The sequence below is a fragment of the Corythoichthys intestinalis genome, chromosome 6 (assembly GCF_030265065.1).
Source record: "Corythoichthys intestinalis isolate RoL2023-P3 chromosome 6, ASM3026506v1, whole genome shotgun sequence".
Lineage (NCBI taxonomy): Eukaryota > Metazoa > Chordata > Actinopteri > Syngnathiformes > Syngnathidae > Corythoichthys > Corythoichthys intestinalis.
Window position 1 is genome coordinate 9339533 of NC_080400.1, and position 17547 is coordinate 9357079.

Here is a 17547-nt window from a genome sequence, read left to right on the forward strand (position 1 = left end):
TGGTGATTGACTAAAGACTTATTTGCCCCACTGTACATGACACCAATATCTTACGATACATCAACTTTTGGGTCATCTTGTGTTTTTTGTAACATTACAGAACTGCAAATACTTTAAAGGACTTTTTCAGCATATATCTAAAAACAAGTTCTATCGAAAAAATAATGAGAATCGGTGAATTTGTGAATAAGAACCTACTGTAATCACGTCGCCGGGAAGGGGAGAAGGAGCTCAAAATCGTGAATTGTCTGTTCAGAAACTCCTGGCTGACTTTTTGTGGCCAAGGACTCGTTATCACGCTATCATGTGCTCATTTGAGAGATGGTCCTCTGAGAATCTGCGATTATGGGCAGTGAATCGAGGAGGCAGGCGAGCGAGGCCTTGCCTTGTCACCGCGGGGAGGTATAGCCGCGTTGTAATGGAGTCATCATGAGGGCGGCCCTCCCCTCCAGAGTGGAGATTGCGAGAATTCGCAGCCCTTAGCTTAGATTGGTCTCTGGTGAGCACTCTCGCACAGCCAGCGCTGACATGTTGTACAACTCGTGGAAGGATCAGAAAAACCTCGATGATATCAAAGGACACGGACAAGGCCATTTCTGACACGGCTGTAATTGAAAAATTATCCGAGGTTTTAAGAGTTTAAGTGAGTTTCTGAGCATGTCCTTGTATTTTTTTATTTTATTTTATTTTTTTATTTTTTTTTTATGTTTTAACGCTGGTAGCAGTGACGTGCGGTGAGGTTCATGGTTGGTGAGGCACTGACTCCTTTAGTGTCAGATTTCCAAATATATAAACCAAACAGGGTAGCTTATTCAATTGGCTATTGGTTATTTCATATCTCATCAGCATTCTTCACAAAACACGCACACACGGTACATATTATCGATACGTAAAAGTAAGAAAATAACATGCATTTGCTCTACACCCTCAATGTGTTGGCCGTCGCAATTCTATAATTCATGCAACATAAATGAGAATAAAGAGTGGTGTACAAAACCACAGAATTCAATTCTGACCTTTAGTGAAATATTCAGTTGTTTTTAAAACTTTTAATTGTGATACTTTTAATCAATTTATTACAGATTGCTAAACAAAAAGTGTGAAAAGAAAAACAAAGAATATTTTATTTAAGGCCAAAATTTAGTTTTTAAATATTCTATTGTATTTTTCTTAGTCTAAGCTTTTTTTTTTTTTTTTTTTTTTTTTTTTAATAAGATCGAAATAAAAACTGTTTGTGGTCTTGCGCCTGTCCTTCACCACAAAAACCGGCGTTACTTTGGAAGGGCATAGGTTGGTCTCAACATTCGTAGGGACGATATAACAGCATAATCTGCATGTAGGTACACTTTTAGCTGGGGACGGGACATTAAAAAGACCAAACAGATTGGATGAAGGGGGCAAAGGGCCACATTTGTCATGTATATGAACCTAATTAATTAATAGGCAAAATGATCAATGCAAAATAAATCCTTATCTACTGATAACTTTTACGTGCATTGGTTCAGATGATACACAGTTCGATTCAAACCTTTGTTTTAAAAAAATACTAAAGAAACATTTTGAAAATTTCCTGAACAAATGTCTGGTTTTTATTAGCAAACATAAACATAATGAAAATAATTCACTTAATAATGGTAGGGTCAATTCTGTCCTTACAACATATGGAACTATTGAAAGATCTAAATTCTCTATATAACCGAACATTATATCATGCAAAAAAGGTAAGGTTGCTTAAAAGTTGGTGGGGACAATTTGAGCATACTGAAAAATTGGTAGTGTTATGTCCCTACCGTCCCTATGCAAACCTACGCCCTTTTTGTAAAAGTCCTCCTTATTTTCCTTTACTTTAAAAAATCTCTCCGCCTCAATGGAGAGGATTGCTTCAATTAGATGGTTCTGTGTTCTATTTGACAAGCCAGAAAACACAGTGGATGTGTCCAAATGTCTAGCTAACCTTTCATCTTTCTCAGCAAACCATGTAATCGTTCTACATATATGCCACGTTTAGAAGAGCTTACACGCTCGTCGTTACCACGAAATGTTAACTCTTGTTTAGCAAGGATGCAGGTTGCATTAATGAGGTCTTTCAAACTCTTTCGGTTTTCCTTTACCTTAGCATTGTGGATGCTACTGTTGAGCTTCCGTTGTTCGTCAAAGCCAAATCGATCCTTGAGCTTCCAAAAGTTTTTAAAGCAATCAGGCTTTGAATGTGAGTGGTCGAGCTCTCATGTTTGCTGAGGCTTTGTGGTAGTTTTTTAATGTCACAATATCTCGTGTTAGTCCAGACATTGGCACAAGTTGAGAAGAAAAGGCAGGGAAAGCAGCAAAGGCGATTTTTCGAAGGACAGCCACATAGCCAGTCTTTTCGGGTGTACCAGTCCGTTTGAAAAGTGCGAGTTATCTTCTGTCCCGTAGTTTGAAGCAAACCTTTTAGCTCCGGTGTTGTGTTAACCGCGTCCACTTTTAACGGAAAGTCCAGTTTCACGTATGCCCCCTGTCAGTGCGGCAGAGTACTATCTGCCGCAACCTGTGCCTTTTCACTGCGGTTTTATTTCCCATCAGCAAAACTAAATATGGCGCTAACAAACATTAAACTTTAAATACATTAGCCAGACTATGGAAAATCAGGTCAAATAAACGTATCTGGAAACATTATAATGCCGACATGCAGATGTACGGCAACCAGCACGCTCCAATTCCATGTATCGACCCAGTTTGTTATGGATTGCGCATTCAGAGGTGAGGCTTTACTCGTTGCTGCTGCACCTCTCGTTTCATTTCTTTATTTGAATAGGAAATAGGCAAATTAAGTGATTTTGACTATAAAAAATGTTTGAAATGAGTCATATATAAAGAGCAATGGACAAATATTAATATAAATTTGATACTATAATTATTTTTCTGTCATGATGACAGGTGAGGCAGAGCCTCACCTGCCTCCCCTGACCGCACGTCACTGGCTGGTAGCGATCCGAAATTAGGCGAAAGCGTCAACCTCTAAATTTTATATGGAGAAAAATGAAATGTTTCAAAAGGAAAAATGAAAAGCCTGCAGGTAGAGAAGTGGCCCATCACATTTTTGGAAAATAAATAAAAATGTTAGGTTGACAGGGATTTTGAAGTTAAGACTATTGCAAACGACAGTCTTGAAATACAGTTTAAAAATACTATGCTAGTTCGTGCAATAGCAGAGAGCTGGGACAGCTTTGTTCACATATCGACCATAATAAGTCGCCCTTTCTGCTTTCGACCAATCATATTGTTGCTTTATGTGGATAAAATAAATCAGTATACCTTTTATACTTTGTTTTGTAGCAGTGTTTAAGCCAGATTTTTAAAAAAGCTAGGCGGCTCGTCAGGCTTATAAAACAGTGAGAGGAATCCTGCATTTTATGTTATAAATGGCTATTTGCCCTCCTTGATAAACCCTTATTTATCCTTGCCAGAGATTTCCAGTAGCTGGATTTTAAAGAGGAAAAAGTCAAAGCAAAGATTAACATTTTCTTTTTACAGGTTTTTAAAATTCTGTTAAATGAACAGAAGATGACGGCACAATCCCGGAGAGACAAAGAAAACATAATACGAATAAATAAAACATTGAATAAAGTACAAAAGAAAATATGACCAAAAAAGTCAGAAAAAGGCCAGCTGGAGAGAGAAATAAAGTTTTTGGTAAATTCTTTTTTTTTGTTTTTTTTTTTTGTTAAAAATAAAACATATTGAAACAATAGTGTATTTAACTTTACGGATTAAATACACATGTTGAATAAGTTTTTTTTTTTTTTTGTTAATAACACCACCTGACACCTTGCTTGCTACTGGTCACGTTGAATAAGGTGCTATTGGAACGGAGAAGTAAACTGTTGACAGAGGAGGCATTAACATGGCATAAAAACAAATTGGCATCTTTACAAAATCAGCGACATTTTCTAAAATTCAATTCGAGGTCGAAAATGAAGATGATTGTCCTTTGGTGTCTTCAAATAGTTAGACGTGCTTGCGTTGTAGCCATATTATTATTTGTTCATGCTGTTGAGCTGCCGCCGCTGTTGGATATTTGTGTGCAGTTTATTTTAGTGTTGTGGAAACGGGGCGTTAAACCGAGGCCTATTGGCCCTTTTAATGATCAAATGTGTTCATCTGTCATTGCGCCGTCTAGCTGCGGGGATTTGCATTATAATACACAGGCCCTTTATTTCAAATACAAAAACTCCAACACACACTGTAGGTGAAATAGAATACTGTCTGTGTAGTATCTTAATAGTAGTACGTAAACTATCCAGCATGCGTGTGTCCTGCCATTGTGCACGCCTTGTATGGAGAAAACACGCGAGCATGACAAATATGGATCGAAAGGTTTTTTTTTGATGGAAAATACTAAAAAAGATCCTCAGCACCCCTTGCTGTGAGTAACTTACAGCACCCCTGGCCACTGTATAACTACACATCGCCTCTGGAAATGGCTCTCTCCAACCAGATAGCATACAATAATTACAAAAAAACATATGCTTTATGCATATTTCATGTTTGAATGTTTTCACCATCTGCTACCACCCTTATGAACTGTACGACTCAATGATCCAAAGTACTGCTCATGTTTATTACTCATTTAGTCAGGCACCCTCGAGAACAGTCAGGGGTCCTCGTGACTATACTTGAGCTGTCTGAAAGGAAGATAAAGGGTTTTCACCAATATAGTGGTAGATAATGAATGAATGGATGGATGGAGACTGGTTCTTACTAGAGATGTCCCGATGCCGATCGATCGGGTCCTATCACGTCATTTTCAAAGTATCGGAATCGGCAAAAAAATATCGGACATGCCTTTTTTTAATATATACTGTATATATTTTTTTATTAAATCGTTTTCTAATTGTATTTAACGTTACAGACATAATATGTTACCCTCATCCAGAGTCTTTAGTTTTGGCTTAAGGTAGGGTTATCAAATTTATCCCGATAATGGCGGTAATTAATTTTTTTTAAGAAATAAATCACGTTAAAATATTTAATGCAATTCATGCATGCGCTGCACGACCCACTCACGGATTGTCGTGCTCAATCTGTAATGGCGCCGTTTTACCTTTATAGAGAGCTAAAAGGCAGCGTAAAATGAGTAGAGTGAATTTTGGAAGCCTTTGGAGCCTTTTTTTAATTGGCTAAAGCCTTACAATCCCTCTCCCTAAGATTAAAAAAATTTTGTGGGAAGTACTGTGGGGAAGCAAGGTAGTAATTGATCTTTTTCTTAACACCCTATGTTATTTCCCAACGCAGAGAAGATATATCAATTGGTAGCACTACGCAGAGTCATGATTCCACTTACCATCATGCATTTGGGCATGGCTACAGTATCATTTACTGAAAGCTCAACAAATACACTAGATGGCAATATTTAGTCACAATATACAAAGTCACATTTGTCCTTTAAGAATTACAAGTCTTTCTATCTGTGGATCCCTCTCAAAGAAAGAATGTTAATAATGTAAATGCCATCTTGAGGATTTATTGTCATAATAAACAAATACAGTAGTTATGTACTGTATGTTGAATGTATATATTCGTCCGAGTTTTATTCATTTTTTTTCTTAATGCATTGCCAAAACGTATATAATCGGGAAAAATTATCGGGAATGATTGGAATTGAATCGGGAGCAAAAAAAAAGCATTGGATCGGGAAATATCGGGATCGGCAGATAATCAAACTAAAACCATCGGGATCGGATCGGGAGCAAAAAACATGATTGGAACAACCCTAGTTCTTACAACTGTTTTCCCACAGTAACTCATTGCCTACCATTAACAGTGAGGTCCAACCCATTCGACTTCGGAATTGCTGCCAGCCTCTACTAATTCAAACGGATTGGGCATCTATCAATGGCAGTGAAGCATGATCATTTACTGCCAATAGCATTTCAAATTAGGTATCAGCAATATTTGCTTATTTCCCATTTGTAAGCTCTTGTTTTTCTGAGTCCAAACACTCAAATATTAGATTTTCACTCTCATTTTTCTGCCGGTAAAGTTGTTTCCCCTCCAATGTCCTCTAACCTTTTTCACCTTGTCTTTTTTTTTTTTCTTTTAGAACTACTTTGTCTATTTGTAGACAAACAATACAACCGGGCATAGTTTAGAGCTTTTTTTTCTAGCATCCACTGCAAATGAATCCCACCACATGTCTCCATCCTTCCCTGCCATTTTGTAATCCGCGGTGGCTCAGCAACAGTTTTTCTTTCTTAGCTTCATGCTGACACTGTTCTTCCTCTTTTCCCGTACATGCAGAGAAACCGATGGCGCGGGGCCCTCCGGGCGGCGTTATCGGAATCCTCGGAGGCATCGTGGCCATCGGCCTCATCATCGGCGTGGCCGTCACCGTGGTCATGGTTCACCGGCGCCAGCAGAAGACCCGTACGGAGACAGATAATGACCTGTGAGTAGCAAGAGCCTTTTGCCAAAAGAGTGTTGTTGGGCAGGGGAGGTTAGCGGGAGATTAGATGTGAACTCATGTCGTCCCTGCGGAGAGTCCAGGGCTTTGAAAGGCACAAAAACACCATTTGCTAGGAGTTAATAGTGCATAGAGGCTGCCGCCTCCCTGCCATTCATCCTGAGAACCATGCTGTTAGTCAGTCTGCTGGCGGACAAAAATAAGAAGGATCTAAGTGGTTTCATAATATTGTTTGGGAGTGTTAATTCATGTGGCATGGAAATATGTGAAGTATTTCGAGCTCCTTGTATTTAAGAAGAGTGATTCCCAACCACTATTCATCAGGTGTGCGTGTGTGTGGGAAATAAACCAATTTCATTCAGTTTGTCCAAACAATACCGTAATTTTCGGACTATAAGGCACACCTGACCATAAGCCGCCACCCACCGAATTTGACACAAGAACGGCGTTTGTTCATAGATAACCCGCACTGGATTATAAGCAGCAGCCTCACTGTGTTATGGCAGGGGTCCCCAACCTTTTTTGCACCACGGACCGGTGTTCTGACAAATTTTGCAACCCATCAAAATTGCAATGATGCGGTTCTGCGCATGCGTATAACGTTAAACATAGCCGCAAAATGCGCAAATGCAGCGATTCCAAAGTAAACACTACAAGCTTTCTTGAAAGAAAGGAATATTAACTTACGTTTGATCATGGAAGGATGTGTAGAAAAGTTCTCCTCAGATACATCCTGCCATGTAAGCTGCACACAACAACTGCACACCGCTCTCACCATTAACGACTTTGCCTTGTCGTTAAACATTAAGAAGCCCGCTTCACAAGCTACGATGTTGGAAATTGTAGCAAGGTTTTCAAAGCTCTTGTAGCGATGTCAGGATATTCCAGAATAACTTTAATCCAGAACCTCGGTAGAGTTGTTCTCTCAAATGTACGTTTAATAAGGTCGACGTCATTTGCGATCTCTACAAGTTGATTTTCCTGTTGCACAGACATGCTCGAATCACTCGGTTTATTCACAAACGGGTCACGAATCCACTCCTTTGCAGTTCGTGGGTCTTCGAAGTTGTAGGCTCGTCAGGTGCCCTTTTCGCTGTAAAAATATCTCCAATGACGTCTGTTTTCCAGTCATCTTCGCTCGCATGGGGGCTAATTATTTCCGGGAACAAATGTGCTACGCCTGCCGCCTAGCAAAACGTTATTATCGAGGACAGGCACACATAGATATATTATATACACAAACAAGATGTACTGTTGCTGCTGCAGTCCAATCAATGGTTTTCTATGATGACATTCTCATCTATCCCGTAGTATTATATCTAGAGTAGACAGGGATATTGGTGTGTTAAGCAGGGGCACAGGGTTAATTCAGCCAGAATGCGGTCGTTATTAAATTATTATTCCTATGCAGCCCGGTGGCAAATCCGGCAGATGGGGACCCCTGTGTTATGGGATACTTACACCAAAAGTTTTTAACCGGTAACACTTTATTTGACAGTGCCATCATAAGACTGTCATATGAACAACAATGAATCGTTGAACCAATTGGCTGCAAAGCTTCATTTGGCCATCACTGCTCCCTTGAGGGAGAGATTCAACCTCTTCTGCCACCAGCTGTCAACACTGTCTTTGTTTCATGCCTCCTAACATGCAATGCAGCACTACAGATGTTAATAACAAACAAAATACATATTCTGTGCTAATTATTTCTTCAGTTACTGTTCCAGTTGTTTCATTCATTGTAGGGCTGCAGCTATCGAATATTTTAGTAATCGAGTAATCGACTGAACATTCTATCGATTAATCGAGTAATCGAATAAAACATTTTTTTTTTTAAGTAAAGAGAAATTATATACATGAGAAAAAAAGACATTTAATTCAATATTGAACATTTTCAGTCAGTGTCTTTATTTTCGATGTGCATTGTTGAAAACAGCCAACAATTGCATCTCAGATGTGACTTGAAAAAAAAATTCACTGCCTTCACTCAAAAAACTATTTCTTACCTAAAAATGTAATTACGCTTGATAACACACATCACTTGAAAGCTATGTGTTTTTCCCACGTGTTTCAATCAAATTTCCGTTTGTGTCATGCTATTTTTAAGTTCTAGTTAAGTTTTAAGTTAGTCTAATCTGTAAGTACTGATAGGATTTTGAGTTTTTGCAGTGTTCAAAATAAATGTATGATACCTGCTGTTTTGGAGCAAATTAGGGACCAGTGCTACTTGGTGTTTTATTCAGAAATGACTACTGAGCTAAAACTGATAGTTAGCTTTATTATGTTTTAATTTTACACCATCATCACTCTACAGCGCTGTGTTTTAACAGATTAAATAAAGCCTGTATGTAAACACGTTAGCCACGCATCGACAGTGGTCATATTCAATAGAAACCAATAGAAGCCCTCCGAAGGGCTAACGTTACGTGAGCGAGTGACAGTAACGTTATATTTATTAGCGCTGAGAAGTCTATTGCTTAAAGGTGGCGGCTGTTTACTAACGCTGCCCAGACGCGGCCGAGTCTGTCATTTTGCATCTAGTCCTAAATGCATGCGATATCTATGAGATGCATCGGACACTACCTGCTACCACACTAGCATCATGCGGGCGTAGTTTTTAGCAACGTCAGCGTAGTTTGTAGCGGCTGTCGGCTGCAGTAAGTTTTTTTTTTTCTTTTTTTTTTTCTCTTTTTTTATTGCTTCTTCCTCTATGCACGTGACGTCAGCGTGTTGTTCCCCATTAAAAGTAGTCCGGGCAAAATGTGATGCTTAGAGCTGGCAAAATTAAACGATTCCTCGAGGTGAATAAAATTACTCGGATCAGTTTATTATACTCGAGTTGCTCGAGTTGCTCGAGTATTCGTTTCAGCTCTAATTCATTGCTAGTTATGGTATTTGTTAACACTTTATTTGACTGTGGTGCCATAAAACTGTCATAAAACCATCATAATTAGGACTTGACACTGCCATGAGCATTAATCAATGCTTATGACAATCATTTTGTGTCATCCGGCAAATTATCTCTTTTGAATGGATCTAAAAGATCCGAGACACTTTAAATGGAGTTAGGGACATAATTAGCCGGATGATACTTAATGACATCTGTTATATGCATTCAGTAATGCATATGATAGTGTCATGTCATAATTATGATGGTATTATGGCAGTCTTATGACGCCGCTGTCAAATAAAGTGCTACCTATTAACCCAATAAATCAACAAATAAGCAAAACTGGACTATTTTATTTAATTATTTATTCATTTATTTTCCCTTCAGGCATGAATTCAACCCGAAAAGAAAAGGGCTGACGGGAGAAGCCAAAGCTTATTGAAACCCGTCCCTAGTAAACTATAAACTGCAGTATTCAAAATAAGGGAAAAAAGTAGCGGCTTACGGTCCGAAAACTACGGTAATTCATTTACAACAATACAAAATTTTGATACCACGGTATTACCGTATTGGCCCGAATATAAGACGGCCCTGATTATAAGTCGACCCCCTCTTTTTCAAGACTCAAGTTTGAAAAACGACTTTTTGAACACCAAATTAATTTTTATACAGAAAATAATTACAGTACATCCGAAACAAATGATTATAACAATATATTTGACAGAAAAAGTATGTTATTTTGCCTCATTCAAATGTTAATATCTGAACATTTAATTACGTAAACTAAAGTGCAATCACATTCGTAAATGAATGGTATCTGGTTTTTGAAATATAAATAAACCAATTGATTGTGATAAAACAACAAAATTGAAATAACTGCGTTAACCATTTAAGTGAGGTCTAACTGTAGTCTTGAAACAAATCTGAATAAGGAAAAACATTGCAATAAAATAATGCAAACTGGTTAAAGTTGAGAGTAGCTGAGATCTATCATGAGAGAACATCGCTCCAATGATATCTGGTGCCATCCAGCGTCGTGAATGGGTATAATGTCTAGACCCCGAATATAAGACAACTCCCGCTATTTCGGTCTTATTTCAATGCAAAAAACACCGTCTTGTATTCGGGCCAATACGGTAATAAACAATAACTTTAACGTACACTTCTTTATTAGACGTAAAAAACAATACTGTGTGCTTATGCAGAACAACCTGCATGTAGCTTTATAGCATAAAAATAAAATAATATGCATTACAAAGGTGTGAGAAATTTCCGGTCTTAGAATATTCGCGATTCGGCCGTGGAAGATTCGAGAATAAATCACAAACATCCAAATTCCATTTATTGAAATATGTGAAGTAAAGCGGAACTAAAACACAATCAGCGCGGTCTTCGGGACGCAATGAGGAACGGACCGAGAGTAAACATCATGCTTGTCATTACCCCGGTAATGACAAAGCTCAACTCACGCTGCTAGATAAAAAAAAAAACAATAATACCTGACTGCTGCCGATAGCCGCTACAAACTACGTCCATGTAATACTACGGTAGATATCACATGTATAAAGAACTAGGTGCGAAATGACAGACTCAGTGTCGTTAGCAGCACATGTATAGAAAACTAAATGCGAAATGACCGACAATTTTAACAACTTTAACGGTTGATTCACAACATTAAATTAATTGAATATAGTCTAAAGCTGCTGATACAGAATGGGGACTTGAGTATTTTGTTTACTGTTTTGAACTGTTAACATGATACTGAAATAGTTGTTTATTTAAGCCTGAGAGGATTTTTGTTCAAGGGTTACCACTATGCATTAAATTATTATACTACAAAATAAACAAAATAAAATACTGTGTATGTACTGTAGGGTAGTCTTCGAGAATTAAACTATAAAATAAAGTACTGTGCATCACGGACATGTAACATTCAAGTATAAAAAAAAAATGTTTTTACTTCTAGCACACACATGTAGGGCTGCAGCTATCGATTATTTTTGTAGTCGATTACCGATGAACTAGTTAGTTCGAATAATCGAGTAATCTGATAAGGAACATGAAAAATTAAAACAGCTTAGCTGAGCCTCAAACAGTATTAAACTAATAAATAAATGAGGATCTATGTACAACAAAAGAACGATTGGCTAACTTACATACCAAAAGTCCGCTAGCTTAAATGCTCTAAAATGCTAACTTTTTTTTTCTTTTTCTTTTTTTTTTAACAACGCTCTTAACAAATGGTTCAGAAACCTATTCCCACAAAAAATGGCTAAACATGCTGGATTCAGCTATGTGAAATGAGGCAGAAGAGAGGGCAATGTATCCACCCAAATCAATAAAACTAAATGCAAACATTTGTCAAATAAACCATTATAACCCCACTTTAATTAAACGAATACTCGAAGCAGCAAAATTTAATTTCAATCTTTTTTTTCTAATCGAATACTCGAGTTAATCGATTAATCGTTGCAGCACCACACACATGTGCCGAAGCATGCACGCACGCACAAGCAGATTGCAATCAGTAATTTATAGGTATGGTGTGGTGAAACCAATTTTTGTGATTGCTTATTTAAAATGTTTTATGACAGAATGACAATGAATGATAGCCTACTGTAATGTCCTTAAATAAACGTGTCCCCTTTTAGAGGGGCTCGGGGCATGTGACATATACGGAAGCGAGGTAGCGAGCGAGTGATTTGGGAGCTGAGAGCTAGCATGGGTTGTGGCTCCAGCAGCCCTTTGTATTGTTGTGCATTTATTTTGTTGCTACAATAAAGTAGCAAGTGAGAAGACTTCATGGATATACAGTATTTGAGATTGACCGATATATTTTCTCAGGACCAATACCGATTATTTGTAGTTAGAGGGGCTGATAAACGATTTTTGGAGCCGATATTCATTTGTACCGTGGGGCAAATAAGTATTTAGTCAATCACTAATTGTGCAAGTTCTCCCACTTGAAAATATTAGAGAGGCCTGTAATTGTCAACATGGGTAAACCTCAACCATGAGAGACAGAATGTGGAAAAAAAAAAAAAAAAAAAAAAACTGAGAATCACATTGTTGGATTTTTAAAGAATTTATTTGCAAATCATGGTGGAAAATAAGTATTTGGTCAGTACCAAAAGTTCATCTCAATACTTTGTTATGTACCCTTTGTTGGCAATAACGGAGGCCAAACATTTTCTGTAACTCTTCACAAGCTTTTCACACACTGTTGCTGGTATTTTGGCCCATTCCTCTATGCAGATCTCCTCTAGAGCCGGGATGTTTTGGGGCTGTCGTTGGCCAACACGGACTCTCAACTCCCTCCACAGATTTTCTATGGGGTTGAGATCTGGAGACTGGCTAGGCCACTCCAGGACCTTGAAATGCTTCTTACAAAGCTACTCCTTTGTTGCCCTGGCTGTGTGTTTGGGATCATTGTCATGCTGAAAGACCCAGCCACGTCTTTTATTCAATGCCCTTGCTGATGGAAGGCGATTTTCACTCAAAATCTCTCGATACATGGCCCCATTCATTTTTTCCTTTACACAGATCAGTCGTCCTGATCCCTTTGCAGAAAAACAACCCCAAAGCATTTCCCCCCCCATGCTTCACAGTGGATATGGTGTTCTTCGGATGCAATTCAGTATTCTTTCTCCTCCAAACACGAGAACCTGTGTTTCTACCAAAAAGTTCAATTTTGGTTTCATCTGACCATAACACATTCTCCCAGTCCTCTTCTGGATCATCCAAATGCTCTTTAGCAAACTGCAGACGGGATTTGAGTCCTTGGCGGCACATTGTGTTACTGATAGTAGCCTTTGTTACTGTGGTCCCAGCTCTCTGTAGGTCATTTACTAGGTCCCCCTGTGTGGTTCAGGGATTTTTGCTCACCGTTCTTGTTATCATTTTGACGCCACGGGGTGAGATCTTGCATGGAGCCCCAGATCGAGGGAGATTATCAGTGGTCTTGTATGTCTTCCATTTTCTAATAATTGCTCCCACAGTTGATTTCTTTACACCAAGCTTTTTACCTATTACAGATTCAGTCTTCCCGGCCTGGTGCAGGTCTACAATTTTGTCTCTGGTGTCCTTCGACAGCTCTTTGATCTAGGCCATAGTGGAGTTTAAAGTGTGACTGACTGAGATTGTGGACAGGTGTCTTTTATACCGATAATGAGTACAAACAGGTGCCATTAATACAGGTCACGAGTGGAGCCTCGTTTGACCTTTTTAGACCTGGTTAGAAGTTAGACCTCTTTGACAGCCAGAAATCTAGTTTGTTTGTAGGTGACCAAATACTTCTAAATAAATTCTTTAAAAATCAAACAATGTGATTTTCAGTTTTTTTTTTCCACATTCTGTCTCTCATGGTTGAGGTTTACCCATGTTGACAATTACAGGCCTCTCTAATCTTTTCAAGTAGGAGAACTTGGAACATTGGTGTTTTTTTTTTTTTTTTTGTATTTATTTATATTATTATTATTATTATTTATAATTTATTTATTTTCCCTTCAGGCATGACAAATCCAAACAACCATACAGCATTTATATGTGTTTACAATTAATTCAACCCGAAAAGAAAAGGGCAAACGGGAGAAGCCGAAGCTTATTGAATCCCGCCCCAGTATACCATATAGGACGCAGAAAATATCGAATAATAGTTTTTGACATTCAGATTTCGTAGTGATTAAATGTTTTTTTAATAACCATCCCCTCTGATTGTTCATTTTCCCAATAGTCTATTGTCGATCGTGGCAATGTGCTCGTTATGTTGATTAGATCCAGTAGATTAGTTCATAATTCAGTAGTTAGTTTATTCAGGTGATTCGATCCAGAAGATAGGGAATAGCTGAGGACCGATGGTAGGCCGTGTCCGCCACCCTCCTTTTGTCGACTTAATCCTCGTTGCTGTTTTCATTCCTTGCTGTCTCCCGACAAACATTAATCTCAAGGTTTTGCAGTTTCGTAGTAGGTTGCATCGCCATTCTGGTTGTGGACTCATGGCATGGGGGACTGGCGTTGCTAGGTCCTTCAGACAACCGGGCTTGCACTGGGATTGATAATTCATTGACTAAATACTTATTTGCCCCACTGTAGTAAAAATGTCAAAATTGGCGTAAGAAAATTGAACAATACAGACGCTGAACTTCATTGAAATGCGTAAAGCATATTTATTGAATCACACAAATAGAAAATTATAAGAAGTGCCTGACTTTCCTAGACTCAGAAGCATATCTTATATAGTTGAAGAAAATAAATAGCTCTCTGAAAATTTTCCATTGAAAAGAAAGCCCTGGTGACCTTGTCTTAAGTATCATTGAGCAAAGATACTAAACCCCTGATGCTCCTGGTGCTGTCCCAGGAGTTAAATGATGATATAGTCTGAAGCGCTTTGAGGGCCTTAAAAACGGGGAAAGACGCAATACTAGTGTAACTCCATTTACCATTACCATCTAACCAATCAGAGGACAGGGTGGATAGTAGTGCAGGAGAGAGAGGCACGGCTGCATCTGAGCTGAAATAACCCAGTTTTAAATGGATTTTTTCATATCGGCCGGTCAGGTTTAAAAAAAAAAAAAGATTGAAGTCAAATTTCCAAAAATCGGCACCGATAATCTGCCCGGCCGATAATCAGTCCATCTCTAATTATGACTATGAAACGCACCATGAATGACAATGATTGACTCAAATTGAACATCAGTTGACTTCTTCGTTGGCATTCCTCATTTACTCTATGAGAGCTTTGCCATCAATTCATTTATACCGATATGCATCAAATTTCCAAATATTGGCGCTGATGATCGGTCTCTCTCTAATATTCATCCATATTAGGGCTGTCAAACGATTAAAATTTTTAATCGAGTTAATCACATCTTAAAAAATAATTAATCGTAATTAATCGCAATTCAAACCATCTCTAAAATATTCCATATTTTTCTGTAAATTATTGTTGGAATGGAAAGATAAGACACAAGACGGATATATACATTCAACATACTGTACATAAGTACTGTATTTGTTTATTATAACAATAAATCAACAAGATGGCATTAACATTATTAACATTCTGTTAAAGCGATCCATGGATAGAAAGACTTGTAGTTCTTAAAAAATAAATGTTAGTACAAGTTATAGAAATTTTGTATTAAAACCCCTCTTAATGTTTTGATTTTGATAAAAGTTGTAAAATTTTCAAACAAAAAGTAAACTAGTAGCTCACCATTGTTGATATCAATAAATACACAATGCTCATGGTGCTGAAACCCATAAAAATCAGTCGCACCCAAACGCCAGCAGAGGGCGACAAAACACCAAAAACCACAAGTAACAAATGTACATGACACTGTGCTGTCATTTTAATCTGTTTGAGCGGGGCATGTGCTTTAAATGCGTCAAATATTTTAACGTGATTAATTAGAAAAATAATAATTACCACCCGTTAACGCGATAATTTTGACAGCCCTAATACATATACAATATATATATATACACACATGCAGTGTACCACAAAAGTGAGTTCACCCCTCACATTCCTGCAGATATTTAAGTATATGGCGGAAAACACAGACAAGGCTGGAAAAGCAGTTTCTGCTCTTGCAACCCTCTTTAAAATAAACTGCTTTATTTTAAGTCAAAAGAACTGTTGTGTTTGATGGAACAATATGTCTATATGCTGCCATAGCCATTAAGCCCCAGAACTATTCTTAATTTGTACGTTTTACCATGGAAATCCCTGTTTACAGATGTCGTGCAACCACTTTTGTTTCAACCCAGCCATAAAACGAAAGTAATTAATTATATTTATTATTCAAAATGTCTGTCATTTTTATCTTATAATCATTACTTGATGTGTCATATTTCATAAAAAAAAAAAGAAAAAAACTTAGAAAATTTATTCACTCGCATATTTTAAACTTTTAAACAAGTGACGTCACAATTTAAAAAATGGTGTCTGTAAAAAACTCACGGATATCTAGCTCAATACTGTTGCTTAATTGTATTTTTATTTTTTACTGTGGCATTTTCTCTGATATGTTAGATGATAAATAATCGATCCAAACAAAGAAAAATTGAAAAAAAAAAAACATTTTAAAGGGTAAATATATGAAACAGAAAATCTCGAGCACTCCTTGATGTCTGCGATTTCTGCACCGCGACCCTTGTTATATTACCATATTTCACCCATAAAATCCAGCTGTGGGCATTCACAGCTGTGCCTTGATAGTGATACATGCTACATGGAGTTTTTGGATCGAAACAAGGTAAGTAAGCGATAATCTAGCGTTAAAGTCATGGGGTCTGTAATTCTGCTCTCGCGTGCTCTCTCCTCCAGATAGGGTTTTGCTGTTTAAAAAACTATTAAAAAAAAAAAATTCCTCCTGCTCAAATGTTTTCTTTCCCCAAAAAATTGAGATTTTAAGCTTTCCAATGATGTATCACACATGTATATCGGACAATTTAGAAATTGGGCCAAATTGGGTGTTAAACAAGTCACCTGAGTGTTTTCCGCCATATCTTTTCATTGGACAAGACTGACAAAATGAAACTTTTACACAATGAAAAGTAGTGTGTGTGCAGCTTATATAATAGAGTTGATTTATTTTCCCCTCAAAATAACTCAAAATATAGCCATTAATATCTAAACCCCTGCCAACAAAAGTAAGTATACCCCTTAGTGAAAGTTGTCAATATTAACATACAACATGTCAATTTTCAATATTTTGTGTGGCCACCACTATTACCCAGAACTGCCTTTACTCTCCTGGACATGGAGTTGACCAGAGCTTCACAGGTTGCCACTGGAATGCTCTTCCACTCCTCCATGATGACGTTGCAGAGCTGCCGGATATTTAAGGCTTTGCACACCTCCACCTTCCGCTTGAGGATCCCCCAAAGATTTTCTATTGAGTTTAGTCTGGAGACATGCTTGGCCAGTCCCTCAGCCTCTTCAGTAAAGCAGTGGTCAGGTGTGTTTGGGGTCATTGGCATGCTGGAACACTGCCCTGCGACCCAGTTTCTGGAGGGAGGGGATCATGCTCTGCTGCAGTATTTCACAGTACATGTTGGAGTTCATGTTTCCCTCAATGGAATGTAACTCTCCAACACCTGCAGCACTCATGCAGCCCCAGACCATGACATTCCCACCACCATGCTTGACTGTAGAAATGACACTTTTATCTTTGTACTCCTCACCTGGTCGCTGCCACACATGCTTGAGACC

General features: G+C 38.0%; 1 protein-coding gene across 4 annotated transcripts in view; it reads left to right on the forward strand.

Annotated features, from left to right (window-relative positions):
• The window catches only part of LOC130917360 (nectin-1-like), a 588953-nt gene that overhangs the window by 431927 nt on the left and 139479 nt on the right, over positions 1-17547 (forward strand). For all 4 annotated transcript variants that reach the window (XM_057838682.1, XM_057838684.1, XM_057838683.1 and 1 more), the window contains one exon: positions 6280-6427. In XM_057838682.1, the coding sequence (XP_057694665.1) occupies positions 6280-6427 (148 nt within the window). The remainder of the gene's footprint in view (positions 1-6279; positions 6428-17547) is intronic.